General features: G+C 43.0%; 2 protein-coding genes across 2 annotated transcripts in view; one reads left to right on the forward strand and one right to left on the reverse strand.

Annotated features, from left to right (window-relative positions):
• shc3 (SHC (Src homology 2 domain containing) transforming protein 3) overlaps positions 1–9634 on the forward strand; it is a 60143-nt gene extending 50509 nt beyond the window's left edge. The window contains exons 10-12 of the mRNA XM_036936877.1: positions 2–199; positions 5192–5487; positions 6249–9634. Of these exons, the coding sequence (XP_036792772.1) occupies positions 2–199; positions 5192–5487; positions 6249–6377 (623 nt within the window). The 3' untranslated portion in view covers positions 6378–9634. The remainder of the gene's footprint in view (position 1; positions 200–5191; positions 5488–6248) is intronic.
• A 3545-nt stretch (positions 9635–13179) lies between these two features.
• LOC110536942 (sphingosine 1-phosphate receptor 3) lies at positions 13180–19380 on the reverse strand. Its single transcript, XM_036936878.1, has 2 exons — positions 17871–19380; positions 13180–14361 (listed from the first exon to the last, which is right to left on the reverse strand). Exons 1-2 carry the CDS (start codon positions 18515–18517, stop codon positions 13872–13874), a joined length of 1137 nt encoding a protein of 378 aa, XP_036792773.1. The 5' UTR covers positions 18518–19380; the 3' UTR covers positions 13180–13871.
• Between the last annotated feature and the right edge of the window lie 906 nt (positions 19381–20286).

Consider the following 20286-nt stretch of genomic DNA (forward strand, 5'->3'; position numbering starts at 1 on the left):
GGATCATGTGACATCTACAGTCTGCCCGAGGGGAAGAGTACAGTACCAAAAACGGGGGATGTGCCTACGTACGTGAACACCCAGCAGATCGACGCCCAGGTGCTGGCAGTCCTGCAGGCTGAACAGGACAGCATGGCAGCAGAAGGGGCAGCGGGCACAGCAGCCAAAGATAGTCCAAGGAAAGACCTGTTCGACATGAGTAAGAATATCTACCTCTAACTGCTTATTGCTAACAGTAACGAGAGAGAAATAGATATGTTTGCCTGTAAGCAATGTTCACATTATTGTACAGCATGGCAGAGGGGGCAGCAGGCGTAGCAAAATACAGTCCCAGGAAAGACCTGTCTGACATGAGTAAGAAGAACTAACCCAACGCTGACATGGCTAATGCTAATAACTAATAGCATATTCCTATTCAACATCTATGAGAAGAAGGAACTAACCGCGGATCGCTAATTACACTAGAATATTCCCATTCAACATCGACAAGAAGAAGAAACTAACTGCCTAACGCTAATTGCTGTAAACACTAGCATAATCCTATCCAATGATCCGGTCCTATTACGATTTCTACCCCTCCCCTTGGCCCTAGCCCTTCAATGTTTACAGATCTGTAGCTTTACCACTACTCTGCTTATACTTATCCTTAGACATATTAACATAGAGGTGTAAGGGAACAAGGGGGATGGATAGGGAGTGATTTAGGACCGGCTGAACATACTTCAACCTTACTGCTAAAATGTTTATGCTAATAACACTAGTATAATTCCTATTGAACCTGTATAAGAATAACCTTACCACTAATCGCTAATTGTTAACAGTAATAACACTCGTCCAACCACGAGACATGATTATAATTATAGAGGTGATCTGGCTATTGTTTCCAGGGGGTTGCTTTGGGCTATAATTACATTGTGTCAGGTCCAAAACAAAAGGGAGATATCGCTGTAGACCACAGGAGGCTTGCGGAACCTTAATTTGGGAGGATGGGCTCGTGGTGTCTGGGTATCTGGTATCTGGGTTGCCATGGCGCCGACAGAGATGGCCGCCTCGCTTCGCGTTCCTAGGAAACTATGCAGTTTTTTGTTTTTTTACGTGTTATTTCTTACATTGGTACCCCAGGTCATCTGAGGTTTCATTACACACAGTCGAGAAGAACTACTGAATATAAGATCAGCGTCAACTCACCATCAGTACAACCAAGAATATGATTTTCGCGAAGCGGATCCTGTGTTCTGCCTTTCAACCAGGACAACGGAATGGATCCCAGCCGGCGACCCAAAAAAACGACTCCGTAAAAGAGGGAAACGAGGCGGTCTTCTGGTCAGACTCCGGAGACCGGCACATCGTGCACCACTCCCTAGCATTCTTCTCGCCAAAGTCTAGTCTCTTGACAAGAAGGTTGATGAAATCCGAGCAAGGGTAGCATTCCAGAGGGACATCAGAGACTGTAATGTTCTTTGCTTCACGGAAACATGGCTCACTGGAGAGACACTATCGGAGGCGGTGCAGCCAGCGGGTTTCTCCACGCATCGCGCCGACAGAAACAAACATCTTTCTGGTAAGAAGAGGGGCGGGGGCGTATGCCTTATGGCTAACGAGACGTGGTGTGATCACAGAAACATACAGGAACTCAAATCCTTCTGTTCACCTGATTTAGAATTCCTCACAATCAAATGTCGACCGCATTATCTACCAAGAGAATTCTCTTCGATTATAATCACAGCCGTATATATTCCCCCCCAAGCAGACACATCGATGGCTCTGAACAAACTTTATTTGACTCTTTGCAAACTGGAATCCATACATCCTGAGGCTGCATTCATTGTAGCTGGGGATTTTAACAAGGCTAATCTGAAAACAAGACTCCCTAAATTGTATCAACATATCGATTGCGCAACCAGGGCTGGAAAAACCTTGGATCATTGTTATTCTAACTTCCGCGATGCATATAAGGCCCTGCCCCGCCCTCCTTTCGGAAAAGCTGACCACAACTCCATTTTGCTGATCCCTGCCTACAGACAGAAACTAAAACAAGAAGCTCCCACGCTGAGGTCTGTCCAACGCTGGTCCGACCAATCTGATTCCACACTCCAAGACTGCTTCCATCACGTGGACTGGGATATGTTTCGTATTGCGTCAGATAACAACATTGACGAATACGCTGATTCGGTGTGCGAGTTCATTAGAACAAGCGTTGAAGATGTCGGTCCCATAGCAACGATTAAAACATTCCCTAACCAGAAACCGTGGATTGATGGCAGCATTCGCGTGAAACTGAAAGCGCGAACCACTGCTTTTAATCAGGGCAAGGTGACTGGTAACATGACCGAATACAAACAGTGCAGCTATTCCCTCCGCAAGGCTATCAAACAAGCTAAGCGTCAGTATAGAGACAAAGTAGAATCTCAATTCAACGGCTCAGACACAAGAGGTATGTGGCAGGGTCTACAGTCAATCACGGACTACAAGAAGAAAACCAGCCCAGTCACGGACCAGGATGTCTTGCTCCCAGGCAGACTAAATAACTTTTTTGCCCGCTTTGAGGACAATATAGTGCCACTGACACGGCCTGCAACGAAAACATGCGGACTCTCCTTCACTGCAGCCGACTTGAGCAAAACATTTAAACGTGTTAACCCTCGCAAGGCTGCAGGCCCAGACGGCATCCCCAGCCGCGCCCTCAGAGCATGCGCAGACCAGCTGGCCGGTGTGTTTATGGACATATTCAATCAATCCCTATACCAGTCTGCTGTTCCCACATGCTTCAAGACGGCCACCATTGTTCCTGTTCCCAAGAAAGCTAAGGTAACTGAGCTAAACGACTACCGCCCCGTAGCACTCACTTCCGTCATCATGAAGTGCTTTGAGAGACTAGTCAAGGACTATATCACCTCCACCCTACCTGACACCCTAGACCCACTCCAATTTGCTTACCGCCCAAATAGGTCCACAGACGATGCAATCTCAACCACACTGCACACTGCCCTAACCCATCTGGACAAGAGGAATACCTATGTGAGAATGCTGTTCATCGACTACAGCTCGGCATTCAACACCATAGTACCCTCCAAGCTCGTCATCAAGCTCGAGACCCTGGGTCTCGACCCCGCCCTGTGCAACTGGGTACTGGACTTCCTGACGGGCCGCCCCCAGGTGGTGAGGGTAGTCAACTACATCTCCACCCCGCTGATCCTCAATACTGGGGCCCCACAAGGGTGCGTTCTGAGCCCTCTCCTGTACTCCCTGTTCACCCACGAATGCGTGGCCACGCACGCCTCCAACTCAATCATCAAGTTTGCGGACGACACAACAGTGGTAGGCTTGATTGCCAACAACGACGAGACGGCCTACAGGGAGGAGGTGAGGGCCCTCGGAGTGTGGTGTCAGGAAAATAACCTCACACTCAACGTCAACAAAACTAAGGAGATGATTGTGGACTTCAGGAAACAGCAGAGGGAACACCCCCCTATCCACATCAATGGAACAGTAGTGGAGAGGGTAGTAAGTTTTAAGTTCCTCGGCATACACATCACAGACAAACTGAATTGGTCCACTCACACAGACAGCATCGTGAAGAAGGCGCAGCAGCGCCTCTTCAACCTCAGGAGGCTGAAGAAATTCGGCTTGTCACCAAAAGCACTCACAAACTTCTACAGATGCACAATCGAGAGCATCCTGTCGGGCTGTATCACCGCCTGGTACGGCAACTGCTCCGCCCACAACCGTAAGGCTCTCCAGAGGGTAGTAAGGTCTGCACAACGCATCACCGGGGGCAAACTACCTGCCCTCCGGGACACCTACACCACCCGATGTTACAGGAAGGCCATAAAGATCATCAAGGACAACAACCACCCGAGCCACTGCCTGTTCACCCCGCTATCATCCAGAAGGCGAGGTCAGTACAGGTGCATCAAAGCTGGGACAGAGAGGCTAAAAAACAGCTTCTATCTCAAGGCCATCAGACTGTTAAACAGCCACCACTAACATTGAGTGGCTGCTGCCAACACACTGACTCAACTCCAGCCACTTTAATAATGGGAATTGATTGGAAATGATGTAAAATATATCACTAGCCACTTTAAACAATGCTACCTAATATAATGTTTACATACCCTACATTATTCATCTCATATGTATACGTATATACCGTACTCTATATCATCTACTGCATCCTTATGTAATACATGTATCACTAGCCACTTTAACTATGCCACTTTGTTTACATACTCATCTCATATGTATATACTGTACTCGATACCATCTACTGCATCTTGCCTATGCTGCTCTGTACCATCACTCATTCATATATCTTTATGTACATATTCTTTATCCCCTTACACTGTGTATAAGACAGTAGTTTTGGAATTGTTAGTTAGATTACTTGTTGGTTATTACTGCATTGTCGGAACTAGAAGCACAAGCATTTCGCTACCCTCGCAGTAACATCTGCCAACCATGTGTATGTGACAAATATATATATATATATATTTTTTTTTTTGTGATTTTTTTGGTAATGGCTGGGACAGAATAAGTGGAGTGTTAACATACACATGGTTTCCATGGTTTCCATGTATTTGATGCCATTCCATTAACTCTGTTCTTGTCGTAATTATGAGCCGTCCTCCCCTCAGCAGCCTCCTGTGCTGTAGACACTATGATTGTCGTGGCTTCCCACCACCTCCCCACAACTTGAGGTTAACATGTAAACTGCATGTTATTCAGATATAGGTGATATATCTGTCAAACAAATGACATGTATACCACGTTGCTCCTTATGAATATAGTGTAGAGGTGAATGAAGAACCATGTGTGTCTTAATGGAGGCGGGTTCCACGACGCGTTGGTGTCCTTTAGTAGCGATGTCTTTGCAGCAATTGGACCATGAAGGCCTGATTTACACAGTCTCCTCTGAACAGTTGATGTTGAGATGTGTCTGTTACTTGAACTTCGTCTCGGGCCTAACAACACCCATGCCAATATATCCACCAAACACTGGCTTCTTCTTCACTTAAATAATGCATGCTATAGAATGCTTTTCAAGCCAATCAGAAACTAGTATTCAACGATGCAATGGTGTAACATACATTACACAACTTACATTGTCCATCCTCCCCTTTGTACCTGCATAGGCCTATTTTCACCATATTGTGTTCCCTGATTACATACATTCTTTATCCCACCACCACAGAGCCTTTTGAGGATGCCATCCTGACCCAGTCAGCGGTCCCTGCCCTTCACAAGGCTGGATCTGTGGATAACTCCAGCCCCTTGTTGGTGCGCTCTGCTGCCTTCAAGGCCCAGGAGGAGCTGGAAGGCCAGGCCTGGTACCACGGCGAGATGAGCCGACGAGACGCAGAGAAACTACTGGTAGTTGACGGAGACTTCCTGGTTAGGAAGAGCACCACCAACCCTGGGTCGTACGTTCTGACGGGCATGCACAATGGACTGGCCAAACACCTACTGCTGGTGAATCCTGAGGGCACGGTGAGCAGGGAGGGAGAAGCAGGGGGGAGAGAGTTACACTAGTGTGAAAAGGCGAATAAGAGAAAGGGTGAGTGATTAAGTGAATACCCACTGGGCACAGAGGTCAATTCAACGTCTATTCCTCATTGGCTCAATGTAATTTTGTTGAAACGTGGAAACAGCGTCAATTCAACTAGTGTGTGTGTGTGTGTGTGTGTGTGTGTGTGTGTGTGTGTGTGTGTGTGTGAGAGAGAGAGAGAGAGAGAGAGAGAGAGAGAGAGAGAGAGAGAGAGAGAGAGACAGTATGCTAGAGATATTGAGAGAGAGAGACAGTATGCTAGAGAGAGAGAGAGAGAGAGACAGTATGCTAGAGAGAGAGAGAGAGAGGGAGACAGTATGCTAGAGAGAGAGAGAGAGAGAGAGACAGTATGCTAGAGAGAGAGAGAGAGAGAGACAGTATGCTAGAGAGAGAGAGAGAGAGAGAGACAGTATGCTAGAGAGAGAGAAAGAGAGACAGTATGCTAGAGAGAGAGAGAGAGAGAGACAGTATGCTAGAGAGAGAGAGAGAGAGAGACAGTATGCTAGAGAGAGGGAGACAGTATGCTAGAGAGAGAGAGACAGTATGCTAGAGAGAGAGAGATAGTATGCTAGAGAGAGAGATACAGTATGCTAGAGAGAGAAATATGTTTACCTGTAATAATAATAATAATATTAATATCTCCCATGTCACTCACTTTTAAACTTTTTTTATTTTTTTTTACATCTTTGTATCTTTTGAAAAGGTGCGGACAAAAGATCACATATTTGACAGCATCAGTCACCTGATAGGCCATCACCGTGACAACAGCTTGCCCATAGTGTCAGCAGGAAGTGAACTTTGTCTGAAGCAGCCTGTGGGCAACAGGAAATAGTGACGATCCACTCACTAAACCTGCTGGGAGATGGAGTTCTGAAACTTAAACCTCCAATCCCTCCTGAAAACCTGAAACTTGAAGATGAAAATAGAGAATATATTATTGTTGAAAAAAAAGGTGACTTAACGATGATGACAGTGTCTTGGTCTGTGGCTGAGCAAACTCCCGGGCCACAAAAAAAGGAGGATGAGAAAGAAGAAGGTTTGCTGATATAAAAAATATTTATAGAACTGTTATTATTTTCTGGTGATGATTGAAATGCTATATTTTTGAGAAGACATATAGGTGCATTTGGGACATGTTGATTTGGTGTTCTAAAGACAAAGAAAAACAACTGTTAGTAGTTTAGATGACGAAGCGCAAATCGACATCAGAGGGGAAAGAAAATAGTATTTTCGAATAAAACCCTGAATTTGAGTTTTGTCTATCAAGCACAACCAGATTTACACAGTCATTGGTAAGTAGGATTTACATAGAGGAGAACAACTATTTGAAAATGCTGTTGTTTATATTGAAACTATTTTAGGATTATTTGTCCTTTATCGCAGCTATAGCGCGACGACATCTTCCCTTGGGGTTACTAATTCATCTATCCTGGTCCCAGACCTGTTTGTGATGTCTTGCCAACACCTGAGGGTGGGACAATGACCATAGCCCATAGGAGTTGGTAAGACAGCACACATGGGTCTGTGACCAGGCTAAAAATGAATCTGCTTTATAAGAACTAAAGACGTGAATGTGTTTTGCTTTACAGTAGTCACAGTGTGTTGGGGTCAGGGGTCGCAACCTTTGGCCCCTCATAGTGCTGTCAACATGGCTTTAAAGATACAGGGTGAATCTCAGTTGTACTCCCTTGATTCCTTGCATCCTCTCTCCTTGCCCCCAAAACCTTCCATTAGCCTTATGAAACCAGACTGATCTAACTGTAAGTCTCTCTGGATAAGACCGTCTGCTAAATGACTCAAATGTCAATTTAAAAATGTGACAATGTCACATTCTGTTTCACTTCACAAAATGTAAGCTCAGCGGTCAGTCTGGTTTCATGAGGTTATATAGATCCGAGGGGAGGACCCTCACATCTTCTGCTCCAATGTGCTTTGAGAAGGAAACAAGGAGGGAGGGGCATGAGGAATCAAGTTATCACTATTGAGATTGACCCACTGACATTTTTTTTAATAATGAAGTACTCTTCTTGTGTCACTGCAGTCGCATGACTTGACAAATCTAACTGTTCCTGTGGACATTGTTCATAGACCTTGAACCCCCTTGGGAGTTACTTGTGTAATGCTAACACTGTAAAAAAAAGAGAAAAAAATAAGAAAAAAAACTATTTATTGCTTTTCAAAATATTATTTCATAATTGGTTTCTGGATCCTTCTTTAAACTGGGTGTGTAGTAAGTCAACTAGTTTGGAGCTTCGATCATGCAAATGAATATTCTTCACATCATTTCTAGTGTTTATGGCTCTATAGTGGATTTTTAAAAGTGTATTATTTGACAAAATTATTATCACAAATGTATAGCACAATCAGAAGTTTAAAAGATGATCTGTGTTAATTGTATTGAGAACAATTCACCAACGTGTTTTAACCTAAATCACTATACCGACGGGGAGGTTTAGAAAAATCCTCTCGATTTCACCTAGCGCACTCTTAATTAGATAATAAGGATATGACATCACTTTCTCTTGTGTAACAATATTGACTATAAATTCATTCTCATTTCTCAATGTATGGATTTCGATAGGTCTATTGACATCACAGAATGGTCAGAAGAACTGACTGATGGAACATTTAAATTGGCCTTTTACCTATGCATTTAGACTGAATTTACATAACTAGGAATAGTTCAATTATATTTATCATGTTATATAGCATATGTTACATATTTGTTATAACTATTGAAATTACATTGTAATAAAATTAAAATAATGAATATTGGAGTTGTATTTAAATTCAACCACTTGAAATCTATACATTAAATCATTTACAAATTCATATTTAGAACTTTTTTTTTTTTTTTACAGTAATTGCATAGGTAAAACAGCCATTTGGAGGAGAAGCTGAAAATATGTTTTAGCCTCACGTTCATGCATAAGTACAGAAACTAAATATTATGACCATTAACAAAAACCTGTGACACAAACGGGACACTGATGCATTTCACTGTTAGATAACGATGTGTATTTAGGATTGAACCAAAACAGAACCTGTGTTTCCAGTTCATTTGTTTGACAAGAAGACAGTTATTTACGATACTGTAGGATACCTGTATTTTGCAGCAAGAGGAAGTGTACGTGAATCTACTCCAACAACTGTCTTTTAAATAAGTCTTACTCTGATTTTTAAAGGGGATCAAGGCAATGTTATGATATGATAACCTCCCCATCAAGATATGATACAGTTGCTGTCTAGCCTGAAGCAGCTTCATGTCATTTTAGTCTAGATTGTTTACATTTCCAGACAGCCCACTGCTTTTGTGGCAGTTTATGAACAGACAAAAGAGAATGGTAATACATTTGGTTTGGCAGATCTGTACAGTGACTTTTTTGGAAAGGACCATAACTGAAGAATAGATTCCCCAGAACTCCTAGGGACAAATCCTGGAGGTCCACGCATGCTATTCAAACGTTTAAACAAATAATCAAACGATCTTACACCATTACAGTACTTAGCTTGGCATAAATAATGTTACGTTAGCTCAACAAAGAACTGTGAGTCAACTCAACATCCCCATGTATACAGTAGGGAGTCACACTAGAACATGGCTTTTTCAGATTTCTGTTGATGAAAATGTGCCTTTTCTTTGTACCAATGGTGTTTTTCTTCTTCAAAGTGCAATAGCTGGAACTTCTTCATGGGCATGCCCTGCCGTTCATTAGCGTGCGTCCCATTGGCACCCTAATCCTTATATAAAGCACTACTTTTGACCAGGGGGCCCTGGTTAAAAGTAGTGCACTATAGAGAATAGGGTGCCATTTGGGACGCATTCTAAGAGTTGTGTTTCGCAGTACTGCTTGAGTGTTGCTGCTTGAGATTCAACATTTTTCTCTCTCTCTCTCTCTCTCTCTCTAGTTTCCAAATTCTGAATATGATGAGTCTTTTTGTCAGAAGGACCACAAAAACACATTTTGGAACAAGTAAAAAAAAAATAAAAACAAAGAAATGAGTCCAAACAATGTTTACAGATTTAGTCTTTGGTTGTATGAGTTATCATCATTCTGTATGACTGTTGGCAATAAAACCGTGAATGTCCTTTTTTTTTGTTTGATGAACAGTCATACTCTTCTCCATGCAGTTCCACTGACTCCCTTTAAGCAGCTGTATATGTGCCTCAATGCACAGCAAACGTATGTAGTGATAACATCAGGGATAACATCAGGGATAACATCAATTGATTGTTTTATATCAAATGCTGTTTTCTACATACATACATTCCGATTAATTGCATTCCAACTGAACCACTCAATGTGTAAAATGTACTGTATTTGTCTTATTTGAGAAGTTTATGTTTATATTTGTCAGCTGAAGAGATGAACTGAAAGTCTCTTTAGTTCAGTGGTCGATCTCCAAGGCATTCATAGTCGATCACCAAACATTTCTGTTAAAAACAATGATAAAGTCTTCATCCTTATTTCATTTGTTTGTTTAGCGCTGTTGGTGGTAGGTGCACATGATTCCGCAGCCCTAGCGCCGGAAAGGAAAAGTGTTTCAATCTTGAACCGTTTCATGTGTCTGAAGGTGGAACTCCACGTACCCAGCAGGCCCAGAGACCAAATCAAGTGCCCCTATAGGCCTACCGCTGGCCAATCAGATAGCTCAGCTTACCGTGTCTGCAGTTTCCTCGAGCCATAGGCTGTAAAAAGAAGCCTCGAACGCGCTAAGTTGATACTGTGAGATTTCAAAACACTTAAAACCATGACTCGAGAGACTCGCTGAACACAGCAAAGAGCTGCTGTTTTTACTAACTAAGTTCATGTTGAAGTCGTTATTCAGCAACGGCAACACTTTGTTCAACACTTTTATAAAGCATAAAATGCGCTTTCTCCCTACTTCCACTCACCCTACAACCAGCACTGCAGCTGTAATGTATAGTACTACTTCCACTCACCCTACAACCAGCACTGCAGCTGTAATGTATAGTACTACTTCCACTCACCCTACAACCAGCACTGCAGCTGTAATGTATAGTACTACTTCCACTCACCCTACAACCAGCACTGCAGCTGTAATGTATAGTACTACTTCCACTCACCCTACAACCAGCACTGCAGCTGTAATGTATAGTACTACTTCCACTCACCCTACAACCAGCACTGCAGCTGTAATGTATAGTACTACTTCCACTCACCCTACAACCAGCACTGCAGCTGTAATGTATAGTACTACTTCCACTCACCCTACAACCAGCACTACAGCTGTAATGTATAGTACTACTTCCACTCACCCTACAACCAGCACTGCAGCTGTAATGTATAGTACTACTTCCACTCACCCTACAACCAGCACTGCAGCTGTAATGTATAGTACTACTTCCACTCACCCTACAACCAGCACTGCAGCTGTAATGTATAGTACTACTTCCACTCACCCTACAACCAGCACTGCAGCTGTAATGAATGAGTAGCAAAGGGTTTTAATAAGCTTGAGTTGTTATTTTTAGCAGCTTGTGTCTTTTTCAATATCAAGGAATATTTCACTTTCTCTGGTCATGGGAGTAACAACATGAACTGGTGCATGAGGCAGAAATGTCTATGTCTACGTCCCCTTATCTTAGCAGAGGGATGGTGTGTTAGGTGAGAGCCAGCCTCACGGCTGCTCCCTCCCTCCCCTCAGACTGACCATCAGATGCAGGACATCAGTACAGTAAAAAAAGTATATATAATTATTATGTCACTCAGCTGTGCCTCTCAAGTAACACATCAAATTAGCTATTACCAGTCTGATCATATACCTAAAATGTTGAAATATAATTTTAGAGTCTCCTGTTGAAAAACAACATTGGCAGGGCAATTCAAGCCTAGCCAATATACAGTGATAGTGTATTGGGCCTATAGCTTACTGCACAAACCTCATTACTACAGTACTGTTTTTAATTGGTTGATGTTGCATAGGCTTACATTTTTTAAGTCATGTAAATAAAAACTCTGAGCGGTTTCCTTTCCCTTTTTGACCACTGCTTTAGTACATAGCAGCAGAGGGTGGTGCCCTGCAACCTCCAGTCAACACTTCAACCGGGTTTAGCACTGCTACAAAGAAGCTTCACTTCAACCGGGTTTAGCACTGCTACAAGGAAGCTTCACTTCAACCGGGTTTAGCACTGCTACAGGGAAGCTTCACTTCAACCTGGTTTAGCACTGCTACAAGGAAGCTTCACTTCAACCGGGTTTAGCACTGCTACAGGGAAGCTTCACTTCAACCGGGTTTAGCACTGCTACAAGGAAGCTTCACTTCAACCTGGTTTAGCACTGCTACAGGAAAGCTTCACTTCAACCGGGTTTAGCACTGCTACAAGGAAGCTTCACTTCAACCTGGTTTAGCACTGCTACAGGGAAGCTTCACTTCACCCGGGTTTAGCACTGCTACAGGGAAGCTTCACTTCAACCGGGTTTAGCACTGCTACAAGGGAGCTTCACTTCAACCTGGTTTAGCACTGCTACAGGGAAGCTTCACTTCAACCGGGTTTAGCACTGCTACAAGGAAGCTTCCATGAGCTCAGAGACATATTAACAGTTAAATGATGCTACAGTACAGGTAGTAGCATAATGTTGAGCAAATCATCTGGTTAAATACAATCGTTTTACACAATAAAACAAATAGCATGCTACCATTGTATAATTAAGCAATAAGGCCCGAGGGGGTGTGGTATATGGTCAATATACCACAGCTAAGGGCTGTTCTTAGGCACGACGAGTGCCTGGATACAGCCCTTAGCCGTGGTATATTGACCATATACCACAAACCCCCAAGGTGCCTTATTGCTATTATAAACTGGTTACCAACTTAATTAGAGCAGTAAAAATAAATGTTTTGTCATACCCGTGGTATACGGTCTGATATACCACGGCTGTCGGACCAATCAGCATTCAGAGCTCGAACCACACAGTTTATAATGTAGAGTAACAGTATTTAGAAAAGCTGTACACATATGTCAAAGTAGGACAAACTAAAAAATAATAAATAGCTTTTTTCAAGAGTTACATTTACAATTCATGTAAAATAGCCATCTGTTTACCATCCCAGCCCACCATGCGTGCTTTACAGGGCCTACAGTATAGTGGCAGTCTATGATGCAGTCTCTGTGAATGCAGAAAACTTCACCTTTAAAAGGTGCCAAATTTAATCTAGCCCTATATCTCGATGGCACAGTCTGTATCTGGTCTGGACAGTTTCTGGACCCTCTACCCTCACAGAGAGGGAGAGCCAAGTGCTTGTTTGTGGTTATGAAGTAATTTGGCTAAATATACTGAACAAAAATAGAAACGCATCATACATACTGCCATATTCTCTATGACGACGTTGGAGGCGGCTTATGGTAGAGAAATTAACATTAAACTGTCTGGTAACAACTCTGGTGGACATTCCTGCAGTCAGCATGCCAATTGCACACTACCCTCAAAAGTTGAGACATCTGTGGCATTGTGTTGTGTGACAAAACTGCACATTTTAGAGTGGCCTTTTAGTGTCCCCAGCACAAGGTGCACCTGTGTAATGATCATGCTGTTTAATCAGCTTCTTGATATGCCACACCTGTTAGGTGGATGGATTATCTTGGCAAAGGATAAATGTTCACTAACAGGGATGTAAACACATTGGTGTGCAAAATTTAAGAGAAATAAGCTTTTTGTGCACATGGAAAATTTTGGGCCTCTTATTTCAGCTCATGAAACATGGGGCCAACACTATACATGTTGCGTTTATATATTTTTTCAGTATAGTTACATTATAGGCCTTCAATGTCTCTCCATCCTATGCACAGCATAGGGCTACAATGTCTCGCGTTGCCACACTTCATAGTCTCTTGTGTTCACTCAGAAGGATTCAGATATGGAGGTTCAGGGCCCAGCAGAAAACCTTAACCCATTGGCCACATTGGCGCACAATGATGTTGGACTCTTTATCAAGGTCTGTGCCACTATAATATTCAGACTACTGTCCATGTCCTTCTGCTGCTCATCTGCCCTGCTGTGGTTGTTAGGATTATTATGGGCTGTGCTCCTGCTGTGCTCCCGCTGTGGTTGTTAGGATTATTATGGGCTGTGCTCCTGCTGTGCTCCTGCTGCGCTCCTGCTGTGGTTGTTAGGATTATTATGGGCTGTGCTCCTGCTGTGCTCCTGCTGTGCTCCTGCTGCGCTCCTGCTGTGGTTGTTAGGATTATTATGGGCTGTGCTCCTGCTGTGCTCCTGCTGCGCTCCTGCTGTGGTTGTTAGGATTATTATGGCTGTGCTCCTGCTGTGCTCCTGCTGTGCTCCTGCTGTGGTTGTTAGGATTATTATGGGCTGTGCTCCTGCTGTGCTCCTGCTGCGCTCCTGCTGTGGTTGTTAGGATTATTATGGCTGTGCTCCTGCTGTGCTCCTGCTGTGCTCCTGCTGTGGTTGTTAGGATTATTATGGCTGTGCTCCTGCTGTGCTCCTGCTGTGCTCCTGCTGTGCTCCAGGTTATTGGGCTTATTGGGCTCACCACTGCTGGAGACATTCCCCTTCATCAGACAGCCACAGACCAAGCTAAAGAAGGCTCTCCTCATCTCCCTGCTGGCCAAGGTGTAGATAACAGGGTTCATGGCAGAGTTGAGCACGGCCAGGGCTATGAAGTAGTCGGCCTTGTAGAGAATGGGACAGCAGCGGTGCTCGCAGGCCACATCGATGAGGAGGAGGACGAAGACGGGCATCCAGCATGCAATGAAGACGCCGACCACGATGATGACAGTACGGAGGAGGGTCATGGAGTGCTCTGAGTTGGAATGTTTGGTCACCTTCCGACTGCTGGATAGATAGAACGACAGAGTGATAAATAAAACCACATAGACACCGGCCACCCATTCATCCAAGACAGAATACAAAAATATATAGAGAGCATCAATACACACCTGGTCCTCACCAACATATAGATAGCATCAATACACACCTGGTCCTCACCAACATATAGATAGCATCAATACACACCTGGTCCTCACCAACATGTAGATAGCATCAATACACACCTGGTCCTCACCAACATATAGATAGCATCAATACACACCTGGTCCTCACCAACATGTAGATAGCATCAATACACACCTGGTCCTCACCAACATATAGATAGCATCAATACACACCTGGTCCTCACCAACATGTAGATAGCATCAATACACACCTGGTCCTCACCAACATATAGATAGCATCAATACACACCTGGTCCACACCAACATATAGATAGCATCAATACACACCTGGTCCTCACCAACATGTAGATAGCATCAATACACACCTGGTCCTCACCAACATATAGAGAGCACCAATACACACCTGGTCCTCACCAACATATAGATAGCATCAATACACACCTGGTCCTCACCAACATGTAGATAGCATCAATACTCACCTGGTCCTCACCAACATATAGAGAGCACCAATACACACCTGGTCCTCACCAACATATAGATAGCATCAATACACACCTGGTCCTCACCAACATGTAGATAGCATCAATACACACCTGGTCCTCACCAACATATAGATAGCATCAATACACACCTGGTCCTCACCAACATGTAGATAGCATCAATACACACCTGGTCCACACCAACATATAGATAGCATCAATACACACCTGGTCCTCACCAACATATAGATAGCATCAATACACACCTGGTCCTCACCAACATGTAGATAGCATCAATACACACCTGGTCCACACCACCATATAGATAGCATCAATACACACCTGGTCCTCACCAACATATAGATAGCATCAATACACACCTGGTCCTCACCAACATATAGATAGCATCAATACACACCTGGTCCTCACCAACATATAGATAGCATCAATACACACCTGGTCCTCACCAACATATAGATAGCATCAATACACACCTGGTCCTCACCAACATGTAGATAGCATCAATACACACCTGGTCCTCACCAACATGTAGATAGCATCAATACACACCTGGTCCACACCAACATATAGATAGCATCAATACACACCTGGTCCTCACCAACATATAGATAGCATCAATACACACCTGGTCCTCACCAACATGTAGATAGCATCAATACACACCTGGTCCACACCACCATATAGATAGCATCAATACACACCTGGTCCTCACCAACATATAGATAGCATCAATACACACCTGGTCCTCACCAACATATAGATAGCATCAATACACACCTGGTCCTCACCAACATATAGATAGCATCAATACACACCTGGTCCTCACCAACATATAGATAGCATCAATACACACCTGGTCCTCACCAACATATAGATAGCATCAATACACACCTGGTCCTCACCAACATATAGATAGCATCAATACACACCTGGTCCTCACCAACATATAGATAGCATCAATACACACCTGGTCCTCACCAACATATAGAGAGCATCAATACACACCTGGTCCTCACCAACATATAGATAGCATCAATACACACCTGGTCCTCACCAACATGTAGATAGCATCAATACACACCTGGTCCTCACCAACATGTAGATAGCATCAATACTCACCTGGTCCTCACCAACATATAGATAGCATCAATACACACCTGGTCCTCACCAACATGTATAGTGCCTTGCAAAAGTATTCATCCCCTTGTCATTTTTCCTATTTTGTTGCAATACAACCTGTAATTTAAATAGATTTCTATTTGGATTTCATGTAATGGACATACACAAAATAGTCCAAATTGGTGAAGTGAAATGAAAAAAATGACTTGTTTCAAAAAATTGGGGAAAAAAACCAACTGAAAAGTGGTGTGTACAGATGTATTCACCCCCTTTGCTATGAAGCCCCTAAATAAGATCTGGTGCAGCCAATTACCTTCATAAGTCACATAATTACTTAAATAAAGTCCACCTGTGTGCAATTTAAGTGTCACATGATCTCAGTATATATACACCTGTTCTGAATTTGTAACACCACTAAGCAAGGGGCACCACCAAGCAAGCAGCACCATGAAGACCAAGGAGTTCCCCAAACAGGTCAGGGACAAAGTTGTGGAGAAGTACAGATAACGGGTTTGGTTATAAAAAAATCTGAAACTTTGAACATCCCACGGAGCGCCATTAAATCCATTATAAAAAAAATGGAAAGAATATGGCACCACAATAAACCTGCCAAGAGAGGGCCGCCCAACAAAACTCACGGACCAGGCAAGGAGGGCATTAATCAGAGAGGCAACAAAGAGACCAAAGATAACCTTGAAGGAGCTGCAAAGCTCCACAGCGGAGATTGGAGTATCTGTCCATAGGACCACTTTAAGCTGTACACTCCACAGAGCTGGGCTTTACAGAAGAGTGGCCAGAAAAAAAATGAGCAAACATGTTTGTTGTTCGCCAAAAGGCATGTGGGAGTCTCCCCAAACATATAGAAGAAGGTACTCTGGTCAGATGAGACTAAAATTGAGCTTTTTGGCCATCAAGGAAAACGCTCTCATCACCAGAGAACAAAATCCCAAGCATGGTGGTGACAGCATCATGCTGTGGGGATGTTTCTCATTGGCAGGGACTGGTAAACTGGTCAGAATTGAAGGAATGATGGATGGCGCTAAATACAGGGAAATTCTTGCGGGAAACCTGTTTCAGTCTTCCAGATATTTGAGACTGGGATGGAGGTTCACCTTCCAGTGGGACAATGACCCTAAGTATACTGCTAAAGCAACACTCAAGTGGTTTAAGGGGAAACATTTACATGTCTTGGAATGGTCTAGTCAAAGCCCAGACCTCAATCCAATTGAGAATCTGTGGTATGACTTAAAGATTGCTGTACACCAGCGGAACCCATCCAACTTGAAGGAGCTGGAGCAGTTTGGCCTTGAAGAATGAGCAAAATCCCAGTGGCTAGATCTACCAAGCTTATAGAGACTTATTACCCCAAGAGACTTGCAGCTGTAATTGCTGCAAAGGGTGGCTCTACAAAGTATTGACTTTTGGGAGGTGAATAGTTATGCATGCTCAAGTTCTGTTTATTGTCTTATGTCTTGTACGTTTCACAATAAAAAAGATTTTGCAACTTCAAAGTGGTAGGCATGTTGTGTAAATCAAATGATTCAAACCCACCCCCCCCAAAAAAATCGATTTTAATTCCAGGTTGTAAGGCAACAAAATAGGAAAAATACCAGGGGGGTGAGTACTTTCGCAGGCCACTGTAGACAGACAGACAGACAGACAGGCAGGCAGGCAGACAGGCAGGCAGACAGACAGACAGGCAGACAGGCAGGCAGGACCGGACCGGACCCGATCGATCGATCGATCACCATAAGATAGCATCAATGCATACCTGGTCCTCACCAACATGTAGATGCGTATGTACAGGACGGACATGGCCAGCAGCAAGGCCATGAAGATGATGATGCAGAAGGCCACGTACTTCTTGGTATAGAGCGGTAGGACTGTGGAGCAGTCAGGGAGGTTGTCCAAGCAGTTCCACCCCAGGATGGGCAATGCTCCCAGGGATATCGCTATGAGCCAGCAGGTCCCTATGAGCAAGAACACCCTGTAATTCTTATTGGCGTCGTAGGGCCTCATTTTAATCATGGTCAGATGTCTCTCTATAGCTATAGCCAGGAGACTGAATGTGGAAGCCCCCAGAGCTACAAACATGCTCCCTTCCCTTACAAACCACAACACTGGGGACAGGTGAAGGGTCTTCTCCCCTGACATGAGGAGGTTGACGATATAAGCCACCCCAGCCAGAAGGTCACACAACGCCAGGTTGGCTATGAAGAAGTACATGCGGTTGTGGAACTTATGGTTTTTCCATATTGCTACAAGAACAATCAGGTTCTCCAGGATTATGAAGCAACAGATGATGAGGAACACGATGGTTTTAGCATCCAAGGTGACGCCACCACCTGTGATTTTTCCATTCTGACGGTTTTCCAGCTTCCCTGTGTAGTTATAGTGGATATATATCTGCTTGTTCATCGTCTCTGGTTGTCAAGATGTTATTCCACGAATGTCCAGCAGAGATCAGTAAAGAGGCGTATTAAAAGTCCTGTTTAGAGTGAGATCGACGAATATCCCACCTTTTACAGCTGAGTTGAAAGTGATGGACCAGCTAGATTTTTTTCTAAAGTTGATTATTAACACTTTAGTTTTTTTTTGATCCCTCTCTCTTGATCGAAAATTAATGAATGCATCTGGGTAGCATCTATCCGGAATTGAGACGTTAATTATCCAGAGTTGCTGCTCTAGAAAAACATTTGATTTCGTCTATGATTGAAGTATACTGTAATTTAAATCTTAGTGTCAATTCAAAGGGTCTCGACAAGCACACCCTTTGTTCTTAATGTGTTTAACCACAAAATAACTTACAACCAGAAAAAATACAATTAATCTAATTAATGTAATATCACAGAATTATGTTACATTTCAAATAAAGATACAAATACAATGTGATTTTAAGATTATCTATAGTTTATACCGGCGACTACAGCCAACAAAATATATGTTTAATCATAGTTTTTAATATAGACTATTGAAACGAATTAGAATCCCGTACAGCTATATATGTAAATAGTAAAGACTCGCCGTAAGATGCTCTAGTCTAGAGCCGATTTCAGAGATCCTTTCCAGCGGCGCGCGACAGTTACTCGACTTCATCCAAGCTTCTTTTATATAATTTCATAGTTGTACATTTCTTCAAGTGGTGATGATAAATCCTCTTCATTTAGTAATAATACGAGTCTGCAACGTTATTCCTTCACCCCCAAGTTCTTCTTGCAGAAGTTTCACTATTTTTCTTTACACATTTCTCTACATGTGTAATGAAGTAGCCTATCCCTCTGTCTCCCATTTCTGACTAATGGCTGAAGGCACACCCCTCCCTTCCAGAGAGAGACTGACGGGAAAACTTGGGAGGGCTGTATTGACAAGAAGACTGCAGACATTATTAAAGACATGCATTACTCAAAGTAATTTGGATCAATACTGAGTCCAGTATTTTGATCATGGTAGGATACAGATACCATGATACAATTTAGGCGTCTTTGTAAATAAGAATTTGTTCTAGTTATTGCCTAGTTATAATGAAGATTACACTGTTAAAGCTCTCACATGGTTAAAGCTTGTTCTAGTTATTGCCTAGTTATAATGAAGATTACACTGTTAAAGCTCTCACATGGCTAAAGCTTGTTCTAGTTATTGCCTAGTTATAATGAAGATTACACTGTTAAAGCTCTCACATGGTTAAAGCTTGTTCTAGTTATTGCCTAGTTATAATGAAGATTACACTGTTAAAGCTCTCACATGGTTAAAGCTTGTTCTAGTTATTGCCTAGTTATAATGAAGATTACACTGTTAAAGCTCTCACATGGTTAAAGCTTGTTCTAGTTATTGCCTAGTTATAATGAAGATTACACTGTTAAAGCTCTCACACGGTTAAAGCTTGTTCTAGTTATTGCCTAGTTATAATGAAGATTACACTGTTAAAGCTCTCACACGGTTAAAGCTCGCAATTCACCGCTTTATTGACAACTTTAAATCCAAAACAGATCTTCATCAGGTATAAACAAAACACAGCTCAAACCATTGTTTCTAAAGTAGTAAGTGGTCACGTTGTATAAAGGATTGGAGACAGGCGCAGGAATAGGTCATTGGTGGTTTTAATACTCCACCCAAAAATACAACATGCCATGAAAGACACAGGGAGGAAGCCCAAAACAAACACGTATACAACAACAGGGATGAGGGAA

This window comes from Oncorhynchus mykiss, chromosome 12 (assembly GCF_013265735.2).
Source record: "Oncorhynchus mykiss isolate Arlee chromosome 12, USDA_OmykA_1.1, whole genome shotgun sequence".
NCBI classification, from domain to species: Eukaryota; Metazoa; Chordata; class Actinopteri; order Salmoniformes; family Salmonidae; genus Oncorhynchus; species Oncorhynchus mykiss.